We start from the raw sequence: 26,219 nt of genomic DNA on the forward strand, positions 1-26,219 counted from the left end.
TCTGAAAAGTCTGGCAGATAGGCTACGGTAAAGATTTAGATCTTAATCTGAAAAACAGTGGGCAACGGGCTTTGAGCATGAGGATGGCTATGAACAGAGTTGCGTTTTGAGAAGCTCTTGCTATCTGAGCATGAAGAACGGATTGGAAGGAGTAAGTGTGGGTGGAGAGGACAACCATCTGATGGTGGACTAGACTGGAGTGTTGGCAGCAGGATGGAGAGAAGTAGGAGGCTTCGAGGGGCATATAGGAGGCATAACTAACAGATGACGGATGGGGTCCAGTCCCGGGCTTCGTGTGATCACAGTGGCTATGGGTGAGTAGTGACTTCGTGCTCCGGATCCAGGCGCAGGCCGGTTCCCGCGCGTCAGGGCAGTGGGCGTGGCTCGCCGGAGCCGTCGCCACGGTGATCGGGTGGGGAGGGGCCGAGGGCGGGGCAGCTGAGGAGCTGCGTCACTCGGAGGTGGCGATGGTGCGTGTGTGTGGGGGGCGGGGGATACGCTGGGCGCGTCCCGGGGGTCACGTGGTGCGCAGCACGCAGAGTCCTTCTGTCGGTTGGTCCTGGAGCGGCGCAGCCGGAGCGGGGCTGTGAGGTGAGCTCGCGGCGAGGTGCGGCGAGGCGAAGCTGGCTGGCTGGGGCCGGGTCGGGCCGGGCCCGCGCCGCGCGCGCGCGCGCCGTGCAGGCGGGGACGGTGACGGACGCCACCGCTGCTCCGGTCCCCTGCCCGGCCCCGCTCCCCGCCTGGCCCCGCTTGCCCTGCCCGGAGGGAGGCCCGGGGACCGCTGTTGAGAGCGTGGCGGGCGTGCGAGTGGCGCCCAATCCCCAGGGTTGCCTGCGGGAGTGACGGTGGTTGAGGCCAATCAGCGCCGCCCGAGGAGGTTGGGCCGCGGGGTGCGGGCCCAGGGCGCGGAGCGGGCCGTGTTGCGGGTGGGGGGAAGCGCTAGGGTCGGATCCTGAGCTTGTGTGGCCCCCGAGAGCTCCACCAACAACCCCTGCCCTTGCCTTGTGCTTTGGGAACGCGTTTTCTTTTATAGCCTCTTTAATCCTGTTCTGGGGAGCACACCCCTTTCTCAAGCCCCCGACTATGGGAGTGTCCCCTTTCTCTGTAGTTTTTAGAAAATGTGATCGGTGCAACCCTCTTTCTTAAACTCCATCCCTGGGATTTTATCTTAATTTCCAAAGCTTCCCCAGCTGAGGATGGTACCCCCTGACTGACGACCCCCAAATTGGGAGGACACTCCCTTTACGTGTCTCCACTCTGAATAAACGTCCCCTTTCAAATCTGAGGGTTCTTCCCATTTAGCGAGTTTCAAATCTGGGGTCCAGTGACCAGTTTTGGGGGTACTTATGTTCCCACAAATTCAGGGGAGACTTCCCTTTTACAGGCCTGAAATCTGGCAGAGTGCTTTCCAGAATATCTTAGATTTAGGGGCCAATTCCTTTTCCCAGCCTTTCAAAATCTGGGAGAGCACAGTGTCCAGAGTCTACCCGAAATGAAGTCCAAATCCTGAAATTGTAAGATAAGTATTTGTCTTTACACAGGGAATTCACAGCTTTTCCCAATCACTCTGTCCTTGGGGTTCCACCCTTTTTCATGAGTTTTCCGAATCGAACCACCTTACTTCCAGATTTTCACATCTGACAGTGTGTGTTTCCTGCCCCCACACCCCACCCCCCACGCTCTACTTTTGGTTACACAGTTCTCAGAGTGCAGCCACCGTCCTGATGTTTGTTAAATCTGGGAGGGCACACCTTTTTTCTTAGTTTGCTCATTTCCAGACAGTGGTCCTTGGTTCTTGAGCTTTGCAGCCAACGGACAGATTTTGTTTCCTCAGCTTCCCTTTTCGGAGCCCCATTTTCCTTTAGGTGCTCTCCCGGTCAGGTAAGTGCACCTTTCGTCTGCCTTCCTCTGGTGAATAAATATCTTTTTTCAGCATGGCACTTTCTATGCTTCTGTGGCCTTTTCTCTGTACTCACTTCCTATAGTCTTACCTCCTGAAGTCCCCTCCCCCTGGGGGAGGATCTCCCCGCCCATCCCAAAGGGGTGCCTGTATGTTGTCTTTCATGTGTCTACTTTATCTTTCATCTTTCTGCTAACAGGAACTCTTTCTCTTGGCTTGCTCTATCCCCGGGCATTTTTCTGATTCCTTTCTTCCTTTGCACGCTGCTCTGCTTACTGGTGGCTGTAAAGATAGTCCCATTTCTTCCTCTTACTCTGGAAGTAGCCTCAAGTCCAGGGATGCCTGACTCCCCAGCGCTGGATTTAAACTGAAAACGAATCCCCCCTTGTATTTCTTTGGTTATTCACAGGTCTCTTAATCCTGATGGTCTGCTGCTTATAAGATTCTGGTTAGAAGGATACTGCTTTTTCCTTTGCTTTATTTCCCTTCATTGGAAGACAAAACAAAACAAAAAAACGCTCCAGAGATTCTTAGTCTTGCTTCCAGCTCCTAAAGCTTCCTCATTGGCTCTCTTCCTTCCTTTTATCAAGAAAAGACGTCTTTTGGAGGAATCTCTTGGTCACTCTTTTTGTTCCTGGAGTAGAGGTGGGAGATGGATCTTTATCTCTCCTTGTGATCCTCTTACTTATCTGCCAAACCTTGCCCCCGACCCCCACCTTAAAATCTGCAAATGTCCTCTCCTAAGAGCCTCTCAGTAGGCTCTTTCTTTTGTATTTCCCTCTGTCTTTCCAGATCTTACTCAGGGCTTCTCAACCGGAACCTGAACCAGATTAATTTCTCCACAGCTGGAATCTCAAGTGCTTATGGGATAATGACACCTCTGACCTTTCTCCTTTTGGGGAAGTACTTAAGTGTGCAGCTGTATGAGGCCTCAGGGCGGGAGAGAGTATGAGCCTGAGAAGCAACCCTGGCAGGACAAGGCAGAAAAATACTGCATTTTCAGGACCACGTCCTTCTGAATCTCATTTGAAGATTGGATGTTTGCCAAGCACCTGCTTCTCAGTGATGCTGGGGGATTTAATGATACTCCCAGGAACCTGTAGGAATTAATGGGGCTTGTGGTGAAGTGTGCTGAACTTCGTGTTGGAACTTGAATAAAATGAATAATTTTATTGTATTTTCAGAAGAACTAAGCTTTTTTATATTTCATGTGCATGAAAACCCTGGAGCTGTGTTATTTCAGGAAGTGAAATAGATCCCACATTTATATCATATGATCATTAGTAAGTACCAGATTCACTGAAAAACACTATAGGTCTATATCTGAGCAGTACCTAATAAAATATGGTGTACAGAAAGTGAAGAGGTACTTTGTATCTTATTTGCCTGATTGGTACCCTATCTATGTACTGCTATATGTAGTTCACCCTTAAGGTATTCTACACCAGTGCTTCTCAAACTTGAATGTGCAAATAAATCACCTAGGGTGGGGAGTGTTTTGCTAAAATGTTGATTCTAATCCAGTGGGTTTAGAGTGGGGCCCATGTATCTGCTTTTCTAATTCCCCAGTGATGTTGATATTATTTTTCTGGAGAATTATTTTTCTTTCTTTATCTAGATGTGTATCCCTTAAAGTTTGTACAAGGCCACAGTCCTCTTTGGAGGACTACTGTTTATATTCAGTTATAGTTGTTCTAGCATTTAGCTTTTGAAATCATGGCCAGAACTTCTCCAGGAGTTTGATTCCTATTTATTTTGTCAGATTTAAATGCTTAACTATTTCTTGCTTAAAGGTGAACATAACTTTTTTGGGGGGGTGGGGTGGGGGGTTTGGCATGCAGCATAGCTTGTGGGAACTTAGTTCCCAGACCAGGGATTGAACCCAGGCCCTTGACAGTGAGGGCACTGAGTCCTCCTCTCCTGGACCTCCAGAGAAGAAGCCCTTGATCATAACTCTTGACATAAAATCATTCTAGTAAATACTGCATAGCCCATATAGTGACCAGCCAGCTTGTCTCTGGTTCCTCATCTGTCATCCTACCATGGGTAATGAGTCTGAGATAACCCAAGTCAGCAGGGTCGCAGGTGTTGGAATTACCAATCAGTCCTTCTGAGTTTTCTGGGTTCCAGAGATGGGCCTGGGAGAGGCAGGTGCCTGCACTTTGATTTGGGTATCTGTGGGAGCTTCACCAAGGTGAATGTGCTGGGAATATGGCCTTATTCTTTGATGAGAATCATGACCTTACGATGCTCTCTCTCCTTTTGTATCCACATCTGTCTCTTAAGTCTTAGTGGGCTTTTCCTTTCAGATCATCTGTACCTATTTCCCTGGCTATCACTTGTTGTGGCCTTTCCCTGCTATAATCCTATTCTGGGCCCTAATCAGGACAAACCTGAATTTTTGTCCTCTCCACACCTCCCCCCACCCCCCTATCCCTCACATGAGTGTTAGATAGATCCTCTTCAGTAACAAATTTGATCTTGATTTGGCTCTAGTCCCAGCACTTCCACTCACTGTGAGACCTCAGGCAAGTCACTTAGTGCTACTGGACCTCATTCTCCCCATTTGTAAAACAGGCTGATTATCTCAAGGTCTACTGTGCTCTGAGCCTTTGTCCATACCTTGCTTAGAAACCCAGTGCCTGTGGGCGCTTGTTATAGCAGATCTGATTTCCTTCACATGCTCTGTTGGGCTTGCTGCCAATCATTTCCATGTCCGAGTCACTTCTGCCACTAGCTCTCTAGCCAAGGCAGCTAGCTTGTCCTCAAACCCAACTTCAGCATTCTTCTGCCTCAGTGTCTCTGCCATTTCCATGCTTTAGTTCATTTGAAACTAAGCTTCCCAAAGAAGTCTTCTTGGGAAGACTTCTCTATTCAGTGTTAGCTACTAACCTGAATCACAAAGAGGGAGTCTGTAGTTTACACACAACTTTATTTATAGGTTCTCTTATCTGATGTGTATTTTAAAAATGTCTTCCCCTCCTCCTCACCCCAGCTTTCATTTTTGCTTTGAATTAGCAGAGTCGATAGAATGAAATTTAAAAATGAAGCAGGTAGTTAGCCCTAGGCTGGAGTTTGGGGAAAATAAATGTCATGCTTTTAGCTCTCTTCAGGTCTCCCAGATTGGGGGACAGAGGTGTATATAACCTCCTAATGCCCCTTCTTCATCTTTCTAGGAAATGATGAGTGGAGGGGGAGTTGTTTCTTGATGAGTTTTTTTTTTAAATAAATTTTCTTTAAACCAAAATGTGTACTTAGTCAGACCTTCCTTGGTTAGGTCGTAAGCTTGGAGAAAGTCTTGTTTCTCTCTTACTCATCTCAGCAACTGCCTTTTACAGGTTGTTGATTAACCTTGGGGTAACCTGTTGAAAATTGAAACCTTGATTTGTAATGATGCTGTAACAGCTTTGCTGGATCTCATGTTAGGTGTCCAGCTGTCCTTTGTTTTCTTTGGCCAAATAATGGAAGAGATGAGCTTGTAGAAATCATGTAAAATTTTAGGAGCTGAGTATGAGTCACCAAACATAAAATAGGGCAGTTTTATCAATATGAGAGGGGAGGTGGTGCCTGAATCAGTGGACTTAGGGGAAGGAGGAAGAAGAGGGACCTGGGGAAGGGTTTTAAAGTGGGGCTTCCCTGGTGGTTCAGACAGTAAAGAATATGCCTGCAATTCAGGAGACCCAGCCGGGTTCAATCCCTGGGTTGGGAGGATCCTCTGGAGAAGGGAATGGCTACCCACTCCAGTACTCTTGCCTGGAGAATTCCATGGACAGAGGAGCCTGGCTGGCTACAGTCCATGGGGTTGCAAAGGGTTGGACTCGACTGAGCAGCTAACACTAAGATATTTGATAAGAGCTTATCCCTTGTCAGGAACATAATTCTAGGATTTTAAAGACTGACTCCCAGACATCTTAGATGAGTCTTTGGTTCTCTTTGTCCTAGTAGAGACCTGATTTTCATGAGGTCTCTTATTTGTCTGGAAAAGGTGCGTGGCTAGGTGGATTGACATATCTACCTTGCTTCTACAGGTGCTGGGATTTCTAGGTTATGGAACCCTTGCCTGGAAATGTGGGCATTTTAGTTAGTTTTTGGAGCACTCTGTTAGATCTTATTGAACATTTACAATTTATCTATTATTCTCACCTAGTAGACAAGAAAACTGAGATTAAGTACTTTATTTGTCCAAGGTCATTTGGCTAATGACCCAGGTTGCTTTGCCTTCAAGTTTGGTGCTCATATGTCCTCCTCTCAACAGCTGCCTTACTTTTCTCCCTCAGGGTTTGAATAAGTCACATTGGTCACAGCATCAAACAGGTGGCAGCCTGAAACGCAGGCCTGAGGCACTGCTGAGAGAAGATGTGGCTTCACCACCTCATCTCAGATTCCGTTCCTGACCGTGGAAACTTCCCTTAATTGTAGAAGCTAAACTCTCTCAGCTGAGGCTGCCTTTCTCCCCTTCTTGAGACTCTGGAGCATGGCTGGTTTGGGCTGCTTGACAGCCCCTTGGTCTCATGGAGTGGTGAATGCTGTCCAGAGTGCTTTGATGGGTAGGAAGTCGGTCGTGCTCTGCCCTGTATGAAATTTATGCATCATGCAATTCAGAAAGGCATGATAATTAAAGATGCCACCTTTCATGTCCAGGCTGCATGGTATGTGGTGGCGAAGAACCAGAATTTGGAGGCAACTGCCACGCTCTTGGAACTCCATGTCATGTGGGCGTGGGGCTCAAACCTCTTGGGACTTTCCCTGTGGCGTAGACATTGGAGACAGACTTCCAGCATGGCAAGTTACTAACCTATCTGGACCTGTTTTCTCTCTCAAGTATTGTACTAGCCTCACATCTATCATTAGAAATATTGGTAAATGCTGCCCTTTCTCTTAATTTCCTAATCTGTAAAATGGGAATAAGAAAATCTAATTTATAAGGTTATTAAAACTTGGTGAGCTGTGAAGAGTTGAGTATATGTTACCATTAATTTGTTTTATTCCTTTTATAAAATGTTTGTAAAATCCTCTCATTGATTTTGTTCCTTGATATTTCATCTGTAACTATGTTAGTACTCTCTGTAAGAGAGAACACTTAAAATTTGTTTATTTTCACACAAAGTAATTTATCAATCCCTTAATATCATTAGTGTTCAGGTTTCTCAAAGGCCTTTATAAAACATGTATATATTTTAAATTGAAATGTAGTTGATTTATAATATTGTATTAATTTCTACTGTACAGCAAAATGATTCCTTTATACAAATATACATCCTTTTAAAAATATTCTTTTCCATTATGGTTTATCATAGGAGTATACTGAATATGTCATACTGAATATAGTTCTCTGTGCTATACTGTAGGACCTTGTTGTTCAAAGTCCTTAATATTTTGGCCATGGTATTTGCAGGATCTTAGTTCCCACCAGAGATCTAACCTGGGCCCCCAGGAATGAAAGTGCCAAGTCCTAACCACTGGACCACTGGAGAATTCCCTCAGAGCCCTTATTAAAAAAAAGTTTAGTTTTTAAAAATCGAAGTATAGTTGATTTGCAGTGTGCCAATCTTTATTGTACAGCAAAGTGACTTGTTTGTATACATGCGTTCTTTTTTTTAAATATTCTTTTCCATTATGGTTCATCCCAGGAGATTGGATACCGTTCCCTGTGCTGTATAGTAGGACCTTGCTGTTCATCCATCCTATGTGTAATAGTTTACATCTGCTAATTCCAAATTCCCAGTCCTGCCTTCCTCCACCTCCCACCCCCTTGGCAACCACAAGTCTGTTTTCTCTGTCTGTGAGTCTGTTTCTGTTTCGTAAATAAGTTCATTTGTGTCTTATATTGATGAGGACATGGCAGCCCTCTCCGGTACTCTTCCCTGGAGAATCCTGTGGACAGAGGAGCCTGGTGGGCTACAGTCCATGGGGTTGCAAAAAGTTGGGCATGACTGAAGCGACTGAGCATGCATGTGTCATATATCAGATTCCACATATAAATGATGTCATATAGTATTCGTCTTTTTCTTTCTAACTTCACTTAGTATAATAATGTCTAGTTGCATCCATCTTGCTGCACACTGCATTATTTCATTCTTTTTTTTTATGGCTGAATAGTATTCCATTGTAGATATGTACCACATCTGCTTTATTGCAAGGCCTTATTTTTAAATGCCGTATAAATACTGTGGGTTTTGGAGTAGGTCCTGCTTTTAAAATCCAAGCTCTTCCTCCTAGCCAGGTGACCAAGAGCAAGTTACTTGCTCTAAGTCTGTTTTCCCTTCTCTGAAAAATTGGATAATACTGTCAACTTTTCTGCACTGTTGGGAATAAAGCATTTTTTCATGGATTAGCATGTGATAAAAACTCAGTAAAAGTTAGCCATCTCCTGGTATTAATAACAAAGACCAGGAATATTGACTATTAAATAATTTTTATTTATCTTTAAAATCCCATGCACAATGAATTGGTTATAATTTAGGGAAATGTCTTTGGAGGTCCCATGGGTAATGACTCCATCTCCAAATTGTTTTACTTTGTAATATAGTGATACCTCAATTAAGGAATTCTGTAAAAACAGTTTAGTCAGGTATGTTTTAAAAAAGATTCCCTTCCCTAAAAAGAACCCACACAAACCCACTCCAGAGCTGCGTGACACCATTTATAGAGCCCTCCCAGCGACTGAAAACAGAGTACAGCTTTTCTTAGGCTCCAGGGGCGAAATTCTGGCCTGTCTTCAGGTGCCTGGTTCCCTGTGCTTTGCCTTACCGCCGTGGAGTAACACCAGTTCCTACACTCACCTGAGGAGAGCACTTTTCAAAGAGTCTCCATGGAATTGTCTCCTTGAATTCCTATATCCCTCAAGATGGGTGATACTGATCTCTTTCTTTTCTTTCCTCCTATTTTGTCAATGAGGAAACTAAGGTTATCTCATTAAAGAAGCATCTGACTGCCAAGTAACAGTGCTGCTTGTTAGACTCTGGGAGTGCCTATGAGGAGTTAAATGCCTGAGGAGAGATGGGCTTAGACACAGGCAGTTTCAGAGTAGAGTGCTGTGTTGTGATCCATGCAGCAGGCAAGGCTGCCATGGGTGAATAATGGGGTGGGCCCTGGCCCAGCAGCCCTTTGGGGAGGTGCTGATGGCTGAGCCCCATCTGAAGGACCTGGCAGAGAGGAAGCATCATTGCAGGGAGTCTGGGTGTGTGGGAGGCATGAGCAGTAATAACCTTGAGAGGTTGTCATGTGCCAGGCTCTGTGATAAGTAATTTTTGCTTTTTTTTGGCTGCATCATGTGGTCTGTGGAATCTTAGTTCCCTGACTAGGGATCAAATGTGTGCCCCCTGTCCTGGAAACAGGGTTTCTTAACCACTGGACCACCAGGGAAATCCCTGTGTTAAGTAATTTTTATCTTCACAGCACCTATAGGAAGATTTATAGGAAGATCCCCATTTAACAGATGAGTAGCCTGAGGCTCAGAGAGGAAATGACTTGTGAAAGGTTATCTGGAAAATGGTGGAGCTGGGGGTCAAACCCAGGCAGTCTCTTTAGAATTCTGGCTCATAACCACCACGTGCCGTTGGCCCTCTGCTGAGTGTCTGCTCCACTTCTTTTAAGTTCCCATCTTTGACAGCCCCTGGTTTGACTTGGTCATAGTTGCTAACTCATTGGAGGCCTTGATGCTACACTGAGTAGTTTGAACTCTGTTCTGTAGGGGAACTACCGAGTTTTTTTTTTTTTTTTTTTTTTGAGATGTAATTGAGATATAACCTGAAGTTTTAAACAGAGGTGTCTTATGATCAGATTTATACTTTAGAAATATTAGTGTAGTAGCAGCAGCAGCACTGATAAAGAGTAGCCAAGTTAGTTGACTAGTCAGATTACCTGGATTCATTCAATTCCTTGCCCCAGTACTTGGTAGGTTTGTCATTTGGGCAGCTTACTTTCTGAACCTTAGTTTTTTCAACTCTAAAATGACAATAATAATAATTCTCATCACAGAACTATGAGGTAGATACTAAATGAGATGATGTATATGTAAAGCACTTAGAATAGTGTCTATCATAAAGTAACCACTCAGAAGTCAGCTTATAAGACAGTATTGATTTGGATCCAGGGAGCATGTGGCTGGAGGTTTTGAGCTCCACTAAGAGTTGTTGGGTTTGTGTGTGCTAAGCTGCTTCAGTCGTGTGAGACTCTTGGTGACCCTATAGACTGTAACCTGCCAGGCTCCTCTGTGCATGGGATTTCCCAAGCAAGAATACTGGAGTGGGTTGCCATGGCCTCCTCCAGGGGATCTTTCTGACCCAGGGATTGGAACTCACTTCTCTGCTTTGGCAGGCAAGTTCTTTACCACTAGTGCCACCTGGGAAGCCGGAGAGTTGTCGCCTGAACTGGGCAGCTACTAGATAGTGGGAGAAACCTAGAAGTAGGTGTGACAAAATGGTGACTGAGAGTGAGATGTGAAGGCAATGCCCATGTTCCTGGCTTGGCACATTGGCCAGTCTTGGGACCTCAAACTGTGATGGGGAGAAAAGAAGGAACTTGTGAGGGTAAGATGATTAGCTCAGTGAGGTTGAGTAATGTGCCAAAGGTCAGTCATTCAGCAAATATATTCTGGAGTTAAGCCTGGGCTCCTTTCCACTGTTTCTGGGAAGAGCCCCTCATTTAACCAGTTCATTCTCAGTAATTCAGAAGATGTAAGCTCAACCTGTGTTTGTTGTCTGTCTGAATTTTAATTGTGGTAGAAAAAGACTTGACTTCTAGAGAAAGCATTTCAAGTATCTGGGAAGAGGGTAAGGGAATTTTTTTTAGCTTACTTCTTTTCTTTCTTCCTCCTTCCTTTCCTCCCTTCTTCCCTTGTTTCCTTCTCTACCCTCTCAAGTAAAAGAGGCTAATCCAATTCTTCAGTGTGATTTGGGCAAGCCTGAGGGAGTGGTAATGATTGGCTTTAGACTCTGTGTCATTGAGAAATTCGTGTTGGAGGGGCCTTTGCCCCTACTTGAAACAACTTGTCAGTTCTCTAGGACTATGGATGTGCTCTTTAAAAAAAAATTTTTTTTTTAATTTATTTTTGACTGTGCTGGGTCTTCGTTGCTGCTCCTGGGCCTTCTTTAGTTGCAGCAGTGGGGCTACTCTCTAGTTCTGGTACATGCACTTCTGGTTGCAGTGGCTTCTCTTGTTGTGGAGCCTAGGCTCTAGACCTTGAGGGCAGTAGCTGTGATACAAGGGCTTAGTTGCATGTGGGATCTTAATTCCCAGACCAGGGATCGAATCCGTGTCCCCTGCATTGGCAGGTGGATTCTTAACCCCTGGACCGCCAGGGAAATCCCTAGATGTGCTCTTTTATGTTCGTTATATTGAATACTATTTGTTAATGTTGCATAATAACAGTGACCGTAATCCTTTGTGTTTGATATCCTTTTTGCTAGTGCTACTACTATCACACAGCCATTTTATCACCAATATTGAATATTTGGTGTGTACTGTCCTGAGCACTTGACAACCATTAGCTCGCTTAGCCTCACAACCCCAGGAGGTAGGGGTTATTAGTCCCCTTTTATAGCAGGGCAAACAGGGAGGCTCAGTGATTTTTCTCGTCTTCACTTAGCAGGCAATGAGTGGAGCCAGGATTGGTCAGAATCTGAGTCTGAAACCTGACTGCTCCCATCCGTAAGCACTGCCTGGCCTTTGTCCCAGACAGAACTTCAGAAGAGCCCCCTTGGAAGCTTCCTCCTGAGAGTTGTAGTTGTCCCTGGACCTGCTGATACTGTGTGTGCTCTTCTGGGACTGTAGTGAGGGCTGAGGGTTGCAGCCAGCGTTTCCACCTCCTAGGCTCAGGGCGGTGGGGGACTGGAGGGAAGCTCATTCCTGCTGAGCCATCTTGCCTCTAGGACTTCCCCTCTGCCTAGAACTCTTTTCCCCTAGATCTGCACATAGTTCTCTCCTTGTCATTTAGATCTCTGCTCAGATCTCAGCTCCTCAGAGTTCTAACAGCCTTATCTAAAGGATCCTGGCACGTCAGCTAGCTCACGTTGTTTCATTGGGTTTTCCACTGCAGAACTTACCCTCCCAGAAATGATCTTATTTGCATATGTGTTACCCTGTTTCTGCCTTCCCTGCTGGAGAACTGGGCCGGGGGTGTCCCGTCCTCTTGCTGTCTATCTCGGGGCCCTGGCACAGAGCCGGCTCTCAGAAAATACTGAATGAAGGAGGCATAAAGATTTAAGCTGCTCTTGTGCTTGAAGTGTCCTTCAGTTTGAAAGGGGGTTACATTAAGTTTATTTTTTTCTTGTTTTGTTTTTTATATATTTGTAACCTTTTTATTTTGCACCGGAGGATAGCAGGTTAACGATGTCGTGATAGTTCCAGGTAGTTGGCGGTGGGGGGCGGGCAGGAATGTCAGCCACACACATATATGTACCCATTCTCCCTCAAACCCCTCTCCCACCAGGCTGCCACAGAACATGAGCCGAGCTCCCTGTGCTGTACAGTAGGGCCTTGTTGTTTATCCATTTTAAATACAGCAGTGGGTATATGTTGATCCCAAACTCCCCAACTATCCCTTCCCCCCATCCCTCACCCCAGCAGCCGTAAGTTCTTTCTCTAAGCCTGTGAATCTGTCTCTGTTTTATAAAGAAGTTCATTTGTATCATTTATGTTTAGATCCCACATATAAGGGATGTCACAGGATAGCTCTCCCTCTTTGTCTGACTTAGTATGACAGTCTGTAGGTTCGCCCGTGTTGCTGCAAATGGCGTTATTTCTTCTTTTTTTTAATGGCTGAATAATGCCACATCTTCTTATCCATTCCTCTGTCGATGGACATTTAGGTTGCTTCCATGTCCTGGCTATTGTGAACAGTGCCCCACTGAACACTGGGGTGCATGTGTCTTCAGACCATGCTTTTCTCTGGATGCGTGCCCAAGAGTGGGATTGCAGGGTCATATGGTAGGTCTGTTTTTAATTTTTTAAGGAATCTCCATACTGTTCTCCCTAGTGGCTGAACCAGTTTACATTCCCACAAACAGTGTAGGAGGATTCCTTTCTCTCCACACCCTCTCCAACATTTACTGTTTGTGGATTTTTTGATGATAGCCATTTCGGCTGGTGTGAGGTGTACATTAACTTTAAAAGGAACCATCATTCTTTAATGGAGATTGAATTGCAAGCCTAGTGTAAGCACTGTTAGGTTATTGTAAAGCCCATTCTGTAGTTTCTGGAGGTTGCCAGTCTTTTCAGAGTTTATTTTCTCTTAACCCTGATGAGAGCCAACTCGTTGAAAGGTCTTGTTCCCTGCCCACCTATCACAAATTCATTGTTATTTTAAGTCCTTAGTCTCTTCTCTCCAGCACATTAGGGTTGCTGAGGGCAGGGCCTCCAGTTACCATGGCTACAGTACTCTTAAACCTCTCCCAAAATAAAATCCAGAGTCCATGTCAGTACATTAACTATAAATATATTATGAATTCAGAAAATTCTGCTATTGTTTTTTGAACACCTACTTTCTGCTAGACATACAGGGGCTTTGCAGATCTTTTTTATTTTTCCTCCACACCGCATGACATACAGGAGCTTAATTCCCTGACCAGGGATCTAACACATTTCCCCTGCTGTGGAAGAGGAGAGTCTTAACCACTGGGCCACCAGGGAAGTCCCAAGATACACATTCTTTCTTTTTTAAAAAATAATTAAATTAATTAATTAATTAACTAGTCTTAGGCTGTGCTGGGTCTTCATTGCTGCAACTCTAGTTGTGAGCTGGGGCTAGTGTCTGGTTGCAGGGTGCAGGTTTCTCATTACGATGGCTTCTCTTGTTGCAGAGCATGAGCTCCAGGGTGCGTGGGGGTCAGTGGGTGCCATTCCAGGACTCCAGAGCACAGGCTCAGTACTTGTGCACAGGGTAGGTTGCTCTTAGGCATGTAGGATCTTCCTGGACCAGGAATCAAACTCATGTTTCCTGCATTGGCAGGCGGATTCTTTACCACTGAGCCATCAGGGAAGCCCAAGAAGTACATTCTTCAGTTCAGTTCAGTGGCTCAGGCATGTCCGACTCATGGACTGCAGCACGCCAGGCTTCCCTGTCCATCACCAACTCCCGGAGCCTGCTCAAACTCACGACCATCGAGTCGGTGATGCCACCCAACAATCTCATCTTCTGTCATTCCCTTTACCTCCCGCCTTCAATCTTTCCCAACATCAGGGTCTTTTCCAGTGAATCTTCTTCACATCAGGTGCCCAAAGTATTGGAGGTTCAGCTTCAGCCTCAGTCCTTCTAATGAATATTCAGGACTGATTTCCTTTAGGATGGACTGGTTTGATCTTGCAATTCAAGGGACTCTCAAGAGTCTCCTCCAACATCACAGTTCAAAAGCATCAATTCTTCAGCACTCAGCTTTCTTTATGGTCCAACTCTCACATCCATACATGACTCCTGGAAAACCATAGCTTTGACTAGACGGACCTTTGTTGGCAAACTAATGTCTCTGCTTTTTAATATGATTTCTAGCTTTATCATAGCTTTTCTTCCAAGGAGCGAGCGTCTTTTAATTTCATGGCTGCCATCACCACCTGCACTGATTTTGGAGTCCAAGAAAATGAAGTCTCACTCTTTCCATTGTTTCCCCATCTATTTCCCATGAAGTGATGGGACCAGATGCCATGAGCTTAGTTTTCTGAATGTTGAGCTTTAAGCCAACTTTTTCACTCTCCTCTTTCACTTTCATCAAGAGGCTTTTTAGTTCCTCTTCACTTTCTGCCATAAGGGTGTCATCTGCATATCTGAGGTTATTGATATTTCTCCCGGCAATCTTGATTCTAGCTTGTGCTTCATCCAGCCTGGCATTTTGCATGATGTACTCTGCATATAAGTTAAACAGGTAATGGTATACAGCCTTGAGGTACTCCTTTCCCAATTTGGAACCAGTCTGTTTTTCCATATCCAGTTCTAACTTGTTTCTTGACTTGCATACAGATTTCTCAGGAGGCTGGTAAAGTGGTCTGGTGTTCCCAACTCTTGAATTTTCCACAGTTTGTTGTGATCTACACGGTCAAAGTCTTTGCTGTAGTCAGTAAAGCAGAGGTAGATATTTTTCTGGAACTCTCTTGCTTTTTCTGTTTTCAAACGGATGTTGGCAATTTGATGTTTCCTCTGCCTTTTCTATAAATCTAGCATGAACATCTGGAAGTTCTCGGTTCACGTACTGTTGAAGCCTAGCTTGGAGAATTTTGAGCATTACTTTGCTAGTGTGTGAGATGAGTGCAATTGTGGGGTAGTTTGAACATTCTTCGGCATTGCCCTTCTTTGGGATTGGAATGAAAACTGACCTTTTCCAGTCCTGTGGCCACTGCTGAGTTTTCCAAATTTGCTGGCATATTGATTATAGCACTTCTACAGCATCATCTTTTAGGATTTGAAATAGCTCAACTAGAATTCCATCACCTCCACTAGCTTTGTTCGTAGTGATGCTTCCTAAGGCCCACCTGACTTCAGACTCCAGAATGTCTGGCTCTAGGTGAGTGATCACACCATTGTGGTTATCTGGGTCATTAAGGTCTTTTTTGTATAGTTCTTCTGTGTATTCTTGCCACCTCTTCTTAATATCTTCTGCTTCTGTTAGGTCCATACCGTTTCTGTCCTTTATTGTGACCATGTTTGCATGAAATGTTCCGTTGATATCTCTAATCTTCTTAAAGAGATCTCTAGTCTTTCCCATTCTATTGTTTTCCTCTATTTCTTTGCATTGATCACTCAGGAAGGCTTTCTTATCTCTTCTTGCTATACTTTGGAACTCTGGATTCAGAAGGTTATATCTTTCCTTTTCTCCTTTGCCTTTCGCTTCTCTTCTTTTCTCAGCTATTTGTAAGGCCTCCTCGGACAACCATTTTGCCTTTTTGCACTTCTTTTTCTTGGGGATGGTTTTGATCACTGCCTCCTGTACAATGTCACGAACCTCTGTCCATAGTTCTTCAGGCACTTTATCAGATCTAATCCCTTGAATCTATTTGTCACTTCCACTGTATAATCATAAGGGATTTGATTTAGGTCATACCTGAATGGTCTTGTGGTTTTCCCTACTTTCTTCAATTTAATTCTGAATTTTCCAAAAAGAAGTTCATGATATGAGCCACAATCAGCTCCTGGTTTTGTTTTTGCTGACTGTGTAGTTTCTCTATCTTTGACTGCAAAAAATATAATCTATTTGCTTTTACTATTGCCCATCTGGTAATGTCCGTGTGTAGAGTCATCTCTTGTGTTGTTGGAAGAGGGTGTTTGTTATGACCTGTGCGTTCTCTTGGCAAAACTCTGTTAGCCCTTGCCTGCTTCATTTTGTACTTCAAGGTCAAATTTTGCCTGTTACTCCAGGTATCTTTTGACTTCCTACTTTTGCATTCCAATCCCCTATGATGAAAATGATGTCTTTTTTTGGTGTTAGTTGTAGAAGGTCTTGTAGGTCTTCATAGAACTGTTCAGCTTCTTTGGCATTAGTAGTTGGGGCATAGATTTGGATTACTGTGATATTGAATGGGATCATTCTGTCATTTTTGAGACTGCACCCAAATACTATATTTCAGACTCTTGTTGACTTTGAGGGCCACTCCATTTCTTCTAAGGGATTCTTACCCACAGTAGTAGATATTCTTAAGGTTAGAAAATTCAAACAATAAAGTTAAAAAATGAGAAGTTAAATTTTTTTGCTCTATTCCTTTCATTAAGGGAACTACTGAACAGTTATTTTGTTCCTTCTTAGAGGGAAGAAACATGCATAGAGTATGCATATAATAGATATGCCTGTTTATATGTTTATTTGTATTAAAGGGGTCATACTGTATACCTGCCTCTACATCATGCTTTTTTTACTTGACAGTGTATCTTGCAGATGGCTTCATATCAGCATCTACAGCTTATCATTTTACCTTTTAATAGCTGTACCACATTCTGTTGTATAGATGGCCATAATTCATTTAAGTGGGCCTCTTTTGATGGTCATTTTAATTGCAGACATTTATTGTTCATCCTCACAGGTAATTTGGCAGACTTTGGGGGCTGTATCTGTAGGATGTCGCTGGCTATGGGTCTGTTGGGTTGCAGGTATTTGCATATTTGTAGATAGTGCCAAGTTGCCTCTAGATAAGATTTTCCAATTTATGCTTCACCAACGGAGTATAAGCATCATTTTTCCTCATCCCTGAAAGCACTGAGTATTTTATGTTGAAATTATTAGCCTGAAGAGTGAAAAGTTGTTACTTTGATCTGTATTTCCTTTAGTTTAGGATGATGTTATGTGGATAAGGATAATATAATCATGTGCTTATTAGATCTTTGTATTATTCCTGCCCCCCTTCCCCACAAGCCTCTCGCTTCCCTACCTGGGAATCTGCCAGTTCTTGCATTTTGTTCATTTTTAAGTGAGTTGTTTGGCTCTTTTGTTCTTGGTTTATATGCATTCCTTGTTAATAAAGTAAGTTAGCCCTTTGGTCATATGTGTTGAAGTTATTTTCTCCAAGTTTGTTGTTTGTGAAAGTGCCATTTAAACTGTATTACACAGTATACATTTAAAGCTTTCATTATCATTGATACAGGGGCATTGACTGCAAATACTGTATTTAAGGAAATAAACTAGGCTCTCTTGTCTCCTGTGGAGCAGTGAGCACACTTTGTAGGGTAATTTGGTTTTTTATTTTATTTTTAATTAAAAAAATTTTTTTTGACTTTGCTGCATGGCAACTTAGTTCCCCCCAGGGATTGAACCCATGGCCCCTAACCACTGGACCACCAGGGAATTCCCTGTAGGGAAATTTGAATGTAAAGGAGTAGTTTGAAGTCCTGCCAGGGTCTTTAAAATGGAACCATATATGAGTACAGATTGCATCAGATTTTTTTTCTCATAGTTTTCCTGGATGTCTTTATTGAACATATTTCCTCTTCCTATTTTGGAGCTAGAACTTTTTGGAAGAAAAAAATATAAGGCCCTGAAGAATGCATAAGTTAAAAGCTACAGAATCTTAGCCCTCTTGCAGCTTGAGAAAAATGTGTGTTTAAATGTAAGAAGTAAAAACTTATGTAATCTTCTTTATTCCTACTTCTGTCTTGAACTATTTTTTATTTTTTTTAGATGTTGTCAAGTTAAATTGAGACTTTGAGATGGTCGTCCCTCCCTTTGCCCTTTGTTAGAGCTCCTTCATCGCTTCTCATGTTTGTGTTTGTCTTCCTGGGTGGACAGCAGCTGGGCTGAGTTGGATTTCTGAGGCCTGATTTCCAGCACAGTGCCTTTCTGACAGTGCTCACTAATGATTTGTTGAATAAATTAATGTGAAATTTAAAAACAAACTCTGCCATTCCAGAGGAGTGGAGGGATTTGGGCACAGGACATAAAAGTCAGATTAGTCCTTAGTCTTGTTCTGACTGATATCAGAGTGGAGCTTCAAATAAATGGGTCAGAGTTACAATGAAACCTGTTTCAGTTCATGATAAGGAAGACCTTCAACAATTCCACCTCAAGAGGAATTGGTTTTCTTGAGCCATTAAGAATAATTTGCTCATTTTCATTCACTGCCTTGCTCCCACACTCCTGTATTTTAATGGAAGGGCCCCTTAGGGAAGCTGTGTGGTAAAAGAATTAATTCAGAAATCAAGCAGACCTGGGCTTTTGTTCTGGGGCTGGTCACTTAGCACCATAACCTTAGCCCAATTACTTTAAACCAAATTTCTTCTTATGTGATAATAGGATTATAAGTAGCTGCTAACTCTGTAGTCCTTATAGCATTCCTTAAATGGATTATCTCATTTAGTCTTCACACCCACTGCCTGGAGATGGGTACCTGGTATCACCATCCCCATTTTAGGGAGAGGAAACAAATTCTGAGGGGTTAAGTAATTCACCCAAATTCATTCTGATAATAAGGGGTGGGGTTGAGGATTAAAGGCCAAGAATTTAATCCTATTACATTTCTGCCATCTCTAAAAGGGAACTGTCTCCCTGCATGAAGTCTAATAAATACTAGCTGCTCTGGTGAGTTCTCAGCGCCACTCTTTCTTCTTGTGCCCCATCATCTTTTCATAGAATCTGAGAGGCAAAACTATCAATCTGAATATTACTTGGTATGCATGAAGTCAAAAATATAATTTGAGGTGCTTTTTCAGGCAAGTCAAAATGAAGACTTTTTACTTACGTTAGGTTTGATATCTCACTTTCCTGGAGAGTGAAGTATATAGCTAGTCAGACCTCTGACGTGCCCTTTCCTAGGGTCCATATCATCCAAATACTCTTGTTTGACATAGCTTTTCAGTTGAAACTGTCAACTGTTCTTAGTCTGATATTTGCTTTATATGTTCCCCAATATCAGCCCTTTGGAATGAGTTGTTTAATATAATGGATAGCTCACCCTGTACATCTTTTTTTCCTCATGAGAAATTTCCAGTGTGAAAAATTGTAAATTTAGGAAGCTGTTTAAGAGGGAGAGATCACTTACAACCTGTTTTTTTTTTTTTTCCAGTCTTTTTTTTTTTAATGCACATGAGTTTTACTGTGAGTTTAGAGGGATATAATTTTACATCCTGCTTTTTCATGTAATATATTGGAAGAAAATGTGGTGGTATGTACACATTAGATATGAGGACCCACTTCTGTGATTACTCCTCGTTCATCTACTGCAAAGATTGCCCTTGTGATGTGAGGCAGATATTGCCCTGACAGTGCTCTGGCATTGCTCGGGCAGTGTAGGCTGTTGGGATCCCAAGTTCAGCGGGAGAGAATTTACTGGGGTTTGGCCTTGCTATGTGGAGGTGGCCTGCTCAAGCGCCCCAAGGGCTCAGAGTGGCTACATCTCCAGCAAAACCACCACTAGCCCCTAAAGATCAATTTTACTCATATGGACGATGATCACCAATCCCAGTTTGTCAGAATTTACTCAAGAAGAAGCAGAAAATAAAATAGAACAAAGAATGAATAAAGAGACATTTCTTGTCCAGCCTTCCAAAAGTAAAGGACCAGAAATCGGAGTTCAGCTTTTGTTTCCTTCCTTCTTTGTAGCACTTAAAATTCATAGCAGTTGCAGTTTGCAGTTAAGTCATTTGTTCTACTGGCTACATTTCCACCCCCCACCCCCAGTAGACTGGAGGCTTCAGGAGGCCAGGAATTGTGTCTTTTGGTCTTGAGGACTGTTTTTCTAGTCTCTCAGCAGATGTTTGTTATCATTTGTCTTCAGCAAATGATTAAATTTACTTCTGAGTGACTTTTTCTTTGGTGTTCTGAGGAGTCCCCCTCACAGGTGAATCCTTGGTAAGCAGTGTTGGGGGCTTCTCAGGTGGCGCTAGAGGAAAAGAACCTGCCTGCCAATGCAGAAGATGTAAGAGACACAGGTTCCATCCCTGGGTCAGGAAGATCCCCTGGAGGAGGGCACGGCAACCTACTCCAGTACTCTTGCCTGTATTATCCCGTGGACACAGGAGCCTGGGGGCTGCAGTCCGTGGGGTCGCCAAGAGTTGGACATGACTGGAGCAACTGAGCACTCCTTCCAGTTCCAGGGATACAAGATGCTGTGTGATAGAGGAGGAGGGCCCAGCGGAGGGCACACCTGGGCTAGGATGAGGGCAGGAGTAAGCAGGGTGCTGACGCGGTTTCCTGGAGCTTTGGGTTTTGAATAATGCCTGTTTGTCTTTTATGTGTAGTAAGTGATACTCTACTCTGGGCAGACTTTGCCTAAGTTTCATAAATATTTAATTGGCTTTTTCAGGAGAATAAAAGCAGCCCCGTTGATGACTGAAAATGACAAAGCATCCACCTAACAGACGAGGAATCAGCTTTGAAGTGGGAGCCCAGTTGGAAGCCCGGGACCGATTAAAAAACTGGTACTTTTACATTTTTCTGTTAATTAAATCCCTTCAGTAAAGGACATTAGTCAGCACTGGTAAAGAGGGGTAGCCTAGGCTTTTCTGTAGTGTGTTCCTGCTCCCTGACTCTTAAATCTAGAGCTGTGGTAATATCTTTCTCTTTGGTGCTGGGATCCCTGTGTTGAGGGAACTATCTAGTTATATGTGTTTCCCTTTTCTTCCTGTTCATTTGGAGGAGCTATGGGAAGAAGAAGCAGGAAGTGGCTATAGGGAAGGGAAGAGTTATTAGTGGCAACTTATTCTTGGCTGCCTGTCTGAAAGATCAGAGATGGAAGAATGAAGAAAAGGGGGGTAGATCGGAGCAGTTTGTGTGTTGCAAACAACCCCTCCTGTTTTCTGGGTGTGTTGTTGTATGGTTGAAACTTAGTCATCACATTGTAGGGATGATTAGGTTCAGAAACTGAGAGGTTGTAGTTCCAACTTTGTCATTGACTCGTGACTTCTGGTTGGTAATTAGCCACTCTGAGCATCAGCTTCATATGTAAATGTGGTATTAGTAATACCGACCTCAACAGAGTTTTTCTGAAAATCAAATAACAGGATGTGTGGGGAAAGGCCTTGTAAACTGTAAAGTGGTGGTGGTGGTTGAGGATTTCCTAGAGTTTAGTCTTTTGTTTATGCTTAAAGTGAAAGTGAGGATTTCAAAATTCACACTTTTCTGTGAGTTTTCATAAGGAAGACTGTAATGCTTTTGAGTGTCAAAATAGACAGGCTGACCAGCGCCTGGTGTTTAGAAGAAGAAGATGGGAAGAGAAGCAGGGGAAATGGGGTAGAATATGTCTCTGCTGCCTTTTGGGGCTGGGAGATTTGATATAAGAATTAGACCCTTTGAACACCTGCTTGTTTCTGTAATTATTTCCCTTTTTTGGTTCCCCTCAGTAATTTTTAAGGCAGCTTAATCAAGAGAAAGAATTCTTTTTAGATTTGGAGAAAAAATTAAAATATTGAAAAAGTTCAAAAGTACAGCTAACCATAAGATAATCTGTGTACTTGTCACTCAGAATTACTGAATTTTAACACTTTTGTTTTATTTATATTTACAAAAATAAAGGACATGAAATGTTCCTGGTATAATGGTAGTATCTTTTATGCCCTTTCCAATTCAGTTCCGCTCCTGCCTTCCTTAGAGGCAGCCAGCATCCTGCAGTTAGTGCTGTCCTTCCCGTGTTTTACGTTTTTAGTGTATGTATCCATAACTAATACTAGTTAGCATCACTTTGGGTGTTTTTAAAAAATTCATGTAAGTGTTCTCATATTGTTTGTTTCTTTTCTGTATTTCATGTTTTTGTGATTTACCCGTATTGGTATAGGTATTTGTCCTCATTTCTGTATAGAGTTTTGTTTATTTAGTCTCCTACTGATGGACATTTAGATTCCAGTTCTTCACTTTATCCACAGTGCTACCCTGAACATTTCTATAATATCTCTTTGTACACATGTGCATGAATATTTCTTGGGTAATGGCTTTCAAACTTTTTTGACCATAATCTAGTATAAGAAATATTTTAAAGAAAGCCAGTGTAGTACTTGCTGTATACACAATATAAATTTAAAAGAAGCAAAACTTTTGTGAAACAGTCCTTAACCTTAATACATGCAATATACTGTTTCCTAATATTATACACACAAAACTGCTGGTTGTGAACCATTAATTTGATTTTACAATCTACTGATTTTACAATGTACTGCAGTCAGTCTGAGAAGCCCTACTCCAGTGAATTTGTGAAGTAATATGATTAAATACATTTTCAGTTTTACTGGAAATTGCAGAGTTTTAACCACTGGATCACCAGGGAAGCCCTGAGTTTCAGCTTTTTATTATGAAAAGATTTTAAACATAATCAAAAGTTCAGAGAATAGTACAATGAACACTATGCCTTCCACCTGTATTCACCAATTGTTAATATATTTACCCAACATACTTTATATACTTACTGTAATGTAACTAATTGTAATAGTTAGCAATTAGCAATAATTGCTAATATCTAACATCCAGAACCTATTCAGATTTATGTCTCTTTAGTTACTTTTATTCCATGATAATCCTTCTTCCCTCCCCTATTCTTTGCCTTTCATGGCATTATTTTTAAGCAACATTTATTTTGTAGAATATTCCACATTCTGAGTTGGTCACATTGTTTTCTCATGGCGAGTTTAACTTGTTTCTTGTATTCTCTATTTCCTGTAAACTAGAAGTTAGGTTTAGACTTCAGGTTAAACATCGTGTTGCAGAATGGTTGAATGGTAATGCTGTGTGTTTCATATCGCATCCCATCAGGGGACACATAAAGCTATGTCATCCCACTCTCTGTTCCAGTGTATCACTTGATAAAATAATGACTGCCCTTTCTCACCATCTTAAAACTGTATTTTTCCCTGTACTAAATAACTTGTGGGGTGCTTTGGAATATATCTTAAGTGTTTCCCTATACCATTTACCTAATGATTTTTAGCATCCGTCAATAATCCTTACCTCAATCAGTTATTATACCACAGTGGAAGAAGAGTGATTTTTTCACCTCTCTCACGCAGTGTTTTATTGTTACATGTTCTTTTGTAAGAAGAGTATTTTTTTTCTTTATTCCTTTTTAAAGATCACTAAGGACTGAGATTATTCAGCATACTGTTGTAGTCGGTTACATTCATTATTTTCTTTTGTGCTAAAATTTTCCCAAACTTGGTCGGTGACAGGCTGTTTAAACGAGCTTCTTTGATCTTTTGACACACTCCTGTCAGTCGTTGAGTATTCCTTATTTTCTGGTATTACTAGGAGCCCCAGGTTTATTTCACCTGTCCTGCTCCCAAGACCCTGTCCATTTCTCCAAGGAGACCTGGTTTCTTTTAGTTAGAAGTGGTACTTAGAACTTAAGTTCTAAGTTGGGCACTGGGTTTGTTTATTGCTGCTAGAATGTCATTGCTTTTAAGACTTTTTTTAGTGGTTGGAGCTAAGAAATAGTTGTTTTGAAACATTATGAGTTCATTTTTATTTTTTGGCCACACCACGTGGCATGCGGAATCTTGGTTCCCAGACCAGTCAAACCCATGCCCCCTGCATTGGGAGCACAGAGTCTTAACCACTGGACCACCAGGGAAGTCCCTGTGAGTTCATTTTTATATTTCTAATTTAAATGGAACATTTTGTAATTTTTAAAATTTTGCCTTTTTTTATTAAAAGTCTTTGTTTCTAATCACACTGATATATTAACCCATTTCTTTTATTCTGTGTTACACACAAAATAGTTTCAAAGTTACAATACTGGTATTAAAAAAATCTGAGTGAAATTTAAGATTTTCCTGACATTTAAAAAAATTATGGGGACTTTCCTGGTGGTCCAGTGGTTAAGATTCTGAGCTCCCAATGCAGAGGGCCCAGGTGCGTTCCCTGGTCAGGGAATTAGATCCCATATGCCACAACCAAGAGCTCACATGTTACAACTAAGACCTGGCATGGCCAAATAAATATATAAAAAAAATTATGTACCCTTCCCCCCAGGATAAATTATATTTAATTTGTTACAAATTAAATAGGACTCTAAATTAAATAATATGAGTTCCTTCTCAATACTCTTACAGTATAATTATATTTTTACATTAAAAATTTTTTATGTGCATACAGTAAAATTTCCCTTTTTTTGGTGTATATGCCTATGAGTTTTAACTCATGTATGGATTCTTGTAAGCATCAGAACTAACAGGAAACAGAGTACTTCAAAGACTTCTCTCGTGCTACACCTTTGCTAGTCTATACTTATTGGATTTGATTATTTTGTTTACTGTCTTCCTCACTAGAATGCTAACTCAGTAAGGAATAGGGTGTTAGGACTGGTTTCTGAGAAACAGTGCAGTTGATTTATTTGGAAACTCTAAGTGGGAGAAATGGGGAGTGAGGTGAAGAGACTGAGAGAGCTATGGACTGTCTTGTGAGTCTGATCCCTGGAAAGGAGAAAGGAAGATGATAGGAAGTCCTAGAATGCCGTACAGTACTCAGAAGGTTTTGGCAACGGAGATGCTGAATCCTCAAGCCAGAGGTGCTGTCGAAAGAGTCTCGTCTCCATATATCCCTGCTCACTCAGCCACTGGCTGGGGACAGCCCCAGGGAAGTGTGGCGATGGAACGGAGGTGGTGATGAGTGTCAAGCTGCTATAGCTGGGGTCAGTTATTAGCACTTGCTAAGGATGTGAAGCGTGTATTTTCAAGGCAGCCACAGGTGGGCTATCTGTTCTGTTCTCTAATATATTTCCATTGCCTCAAAATTGAACCTGGCATATAATAGATGCTCAATAAAATTTGTGAGCTGAGTTTCAGATGATTTTAGGAAAACATTTTCCTAGGTTGTTTTGATTGCTTACATCTTAAGCTTGAGAGAAAAAAAGTTTTTTTAATTGTAGCATGGTTTGTTCACAATAGTGATTCAGTTTTTTTTAATTATATTCCATTATAGGTTGTGACAAGATACAAAAGTTCATTGTCCTAAACAGTAAATCCTGTGGCTTATCTGTTTTATGTACAGTAGTTTGTTTCTTTTAATCCCATACACCTAGTTTGTCCCCTCCCTTCTGTTTGGTAACCATAAGTTTTCTACGTTTGTGAGTCTGTTTCTATTTCACTTATAGATTCATTTATATTGTTTTTTATATTCCACATATAGTGTATAGTATTTGTCTTTCTCTGTTTTACTTTACTAAGCATAATATTCTTTAGGTCCATCTGTATCACTGCAAATGTCATATTTCATTCTTTTTAATGGCTAAGTAATATTCCATTATATATGTTTATGCCACACCTTCTTTTTTTTTTTTTTATGCCACACCTTCTTAAGCCAATTGTTGATGGGCATTTTCATTGTTTCCATGTCTTGGTATTGTCTTAATAAGTAGTGCTGGTGTGGGAACACTGAGGTGCGTGTATCTTTTTGAATTAAAGTTTTTGTTTTTTCTGAATATTTTTCCAATCCTACCCTGGAATGGGATTATTGGATCATATTGTAGCTCTCTTTTTAGTTTTTTGACAAGCCTCTATACTGTTTTCCGCAGTGGCTGTACTAATTTGCATTTCCACCAACAGTGTATGAGGATCCCCTTGAGAAAATGTGTTTTAGTCTTATAGAATTAGATAGCAGCTAGGTAAAGGACTGACTGCCAGGCTCTCCATGTGCAGCGTCTCCATTAAGATTTCTCAGCAAGCTATGAGGTTCCTTATTGTTTCAACTTTATAAATGAGGGAAGAAACTGAGGCTCACAGAGGCAAAAGTCCTTTGTCCCAAATTTCAGAGCTGGTGAGTGGTAGAGCTGGGATTTGAAACCCTGTTGATCTGACTCCAAAGCTTGACCATATCTCCCAGGTGATTCCTTTCTCTGGTGATATTTTTTTCTGTGTGTGCTTCCCTATTTCCTAGATTGGCTACTAGTTGCAAAAAAAGAAAAAAATAAATAGCGGGGGGGATGAGAA

At 42.1% G+C, this 26,219-nt stretch overlaps 1 protein-coding gene across 2 annotated transcripts in view; it reads left to right on the forward strand.

The window, feature by feature from the left end:
* Positions 1 to 454: 454 nt before the first annotated feature.
* Positions 455 to 26,219, forward strand: part of PHF20 (PHD finger protein 20) — a 127,631-nt gene continuing 101,866 nt past the window's right edge. For both annotated transcript variants that reach the window (XM_005900040.3, XM_070381655.1), the window contains exons 1-2: positions 455 to 591; positions 20,615 to 20,729. In XM_005900040.3, the coding sequence (XP_005900102.2) occupies positions 20,647 to 20,729 (83 nt within the window). In that variant the 5' untranslated portion in view covers positions 455 to 591; positions 20,615 to 20,646. The remainder of the gene's footprint in view (positions 592 to 20,614; positions 20,730 to 26,219) is intronic.

This window comes from Bos mutus, chromosome 13 (assembly GCF_027580195.1).
Source record: "Bos mutus isolate GX-2022 chromosome 13, NWIPB_WYAK_1.1, whole genome shotgun sequence".
In the NCBI taxonomy this organism is placed as follows: Eukaryota; Metazoa; Chordata; class Mammalia; order Artiodactyla; family Bovidae; genus Bos; species Bos mutus.